The sequence below is a fragment of the Frankliniella occidentalis genome, unplaced genomic scaffold (assembly GCF_000697945.3).
Source record: "Frankliniella occidentalis isolate FOCC.00 unplaced genomic scaffold, Focc_3.1 Scaffold74, whole genome shotgun sequence".
NCBI classification, from domain to species: Eukaryota; Metazoa; Arthropoda; class Insecta; order Thysanoptera; family Thripidae; genus Frankliniella; species Frankliniella occidentalis.
In genome coordinates, this window is record NW_026267204.1 from 1,175,119 (window position 1) to 1,177,227 (window position 2,109).

A 2,109-nucleotide genomic window follows, 5' to 3' on the forward strand; every position below is an offset into this window, starting at 1 on the left:
TACATGTACAGCCTCAGCGCGGCGTATACACCGTACACCGTGCCCCCCTCCACCCCCCACACCCACTCCAGCACCCTGCAGGGGGCGGAGTGGGGTGAAGACGCTACAGGTAATGTAATTGGAATGTCGCGTGCTCGCCACAACCACTGGAAAAGAGAGAGGGGGGGCGACGGGCCGGGAAAGCGAAGTGAGTAATCTCACAAATGCCGCATGGAAAAGGCGGCAGTGATGAGAGGGGGGTCTTTTGTACACTCACGGAAAATTTTCAGTCATCAAATTGTGTTCGATACGCCCCGATTAGTCGGGGGGCATCGAAATTTTACTTCGGGACCGGAAAATTTCACAATGTACTAGCGCGTGCGTCTCGAAGAAAATGGTTTAACTTTGTTCGACTTAGTTTCACTCAGCCTGCGGTCATCGCATAGTTATTGGAGAATTTTTACACGGAAAAAAAGAATTTGCTCCCACAACTAACGATTTTGTTAACATAGACATAACAAATAATTTTTAGTTGCAGGAACAAAGAAATTGCTATGGGAACCAAAATTCTGCTGCCACAACTAACGCGTCGCTATGGTCGGCTATGGTAACAAATGCAACTGTTCTGGTTACTAAACGAGGATTTTTTCTTACAACAAACGCATTTGTTACCATAGCGACGCGTTAGTTGTGACAGCAGAATTTTGCTTCCCAGAGCAAATTCTTTGCTCCTGCAACTAAAATTGTTTGTTATGTCCATGTTAACTAAATCGTTAGTTGTGAGAGCAAATTCTTTTTTTCCGTGTACGCACAGCAGAACGGTATTTTTCAAAACTGAAATGCTGTGAGTGCCTCTTTCTTTTCCGCGTGTTCATTTGCGCTATGCTCGACAGTGTCAGGGCTACGACAGCGGTATGTGCGCTCACCTATCGGTACTTGTTTAACGCCATGGCCCGTAGGGTATACAAACCTGCAACACTGTACACACACGGTACTGAACCGGCCGTCCAGCTGTGATACATGACACAGGACGTCACATGGCGGTCCGCTCATACCGACTCGCGCCGGTGGCTATGCACCTACTTTTAACCTGGTCGGAGGCTTCCTCCCCGCTCCCCCTCTACGGCTGTGGATGGCTGTGCCGATGGGTCCTTCCCCCTTAAGTCTGCCTCGTGCGCAGTGTGGCAGGGGCGGGGCGGGGAAGTGGGAGGTAGGCCCGTGCAGCGCGGCGCCAAGTCCCGAGGGACGCCATTTTCTGTCCCCTACGCCAGCCAGCCAGCCTCTCGCGAGGGGCGTAGCGGGCCGGGCGCGCTGAAGCCTTGCGAGGTGGCAAGGGGACCTCGCCCTCCTCCCCTCTCCCCTCCCTTCTCTACTCCTCACTCGCACTCAGTCACTCACTCACACACGCACAAAAAACATACACGCACTCGGCGTTCCAACTCACCTATCGATTATCACGGGGTCCGAAGGGGTTTCGTTTCTGTTTCCGCAGCTCTTTTTGTCGCAACACCGACTGAAATTAGAAATAAACGATATTTTTTTCTCGTTGAAAATAAATACATATTTAGTTGAATAGACGCCGACGACGCTCGTGTATATTACCTGCACATGACCTCGTGAGTGAGGAGTACTCTGCACATCTCGGGGTTTTTGTCCTGGCCTTCGTACACTATTACCTGTAACAGAGGAAAAAAAATAGTTGTTTACATCGGCGTGTTGAAAAAGAGTGAAATATCGAGGAAAAATGTTATAATCGTGGATGCAGAGTTTGTTTCTTCGTGTTTCTTGAAAAAGAGCAAAGGAGATTTTTGACGGGCAAAGTTTTTTGGGCAGAAGCAATTTTTTGTTGACCCTGAACAAACAACAACTGTTGGGTTCGAAGAAACATTTTCGATGTGTGCGAGTATAGTATATAGTAATGGCCTTTCCTCGTAGGGCATTTTGACACTTATGCAGCACTCAGGTTGTCACTGTCAGCAGCACTTCTCATTGGCAATGCGCTTGCTGTTTGCGCAAAGTTGCCGGCACTCACTGAGTCACTCCCTTCACGTCACGCTTCTGACCCCTCCCCTTCTCTTACCGTGACCCCGACAACCCTCAGCCACTTCCCCCTCAGCGCACGGCCCCCCC

At 50.0% G+C, this 2,109-nt stretch overlaps 1 protein-coding gene across 1 annotated transcript in view; it reads right to left on the reverse strand.

Moving 5' to 3' along the window:
- The window catches only part of LOC127749648 (transcription factor unc-3-like), an 8,194-nt gene extending 6,275 nt beyond the window's left edge, over window positions 1–1,919 (reverse strand). The window contains exons 1-3 of the mRNA XM_052268670.1: window positions 1,842–1,919; window positions 1,582–1,655; window positions 1,424–1,492 (exon numbers count right to left, since the gene is read on the reverse strand). Coding sequence (XP_052124630.1) covers window positions 1,424–1,492; window positions 1,582–1,655; window positions 1,842–1,919 — 221 coding nt within the window. The remainder of the gene's footprint in view (window positions 1–1,423; window positions 1,493–1,581; window positions 1,656–1,841) is intronic.
- Between the last annotated feature and the right edge of the window lie 190 nt (window positions 1,920–2,109).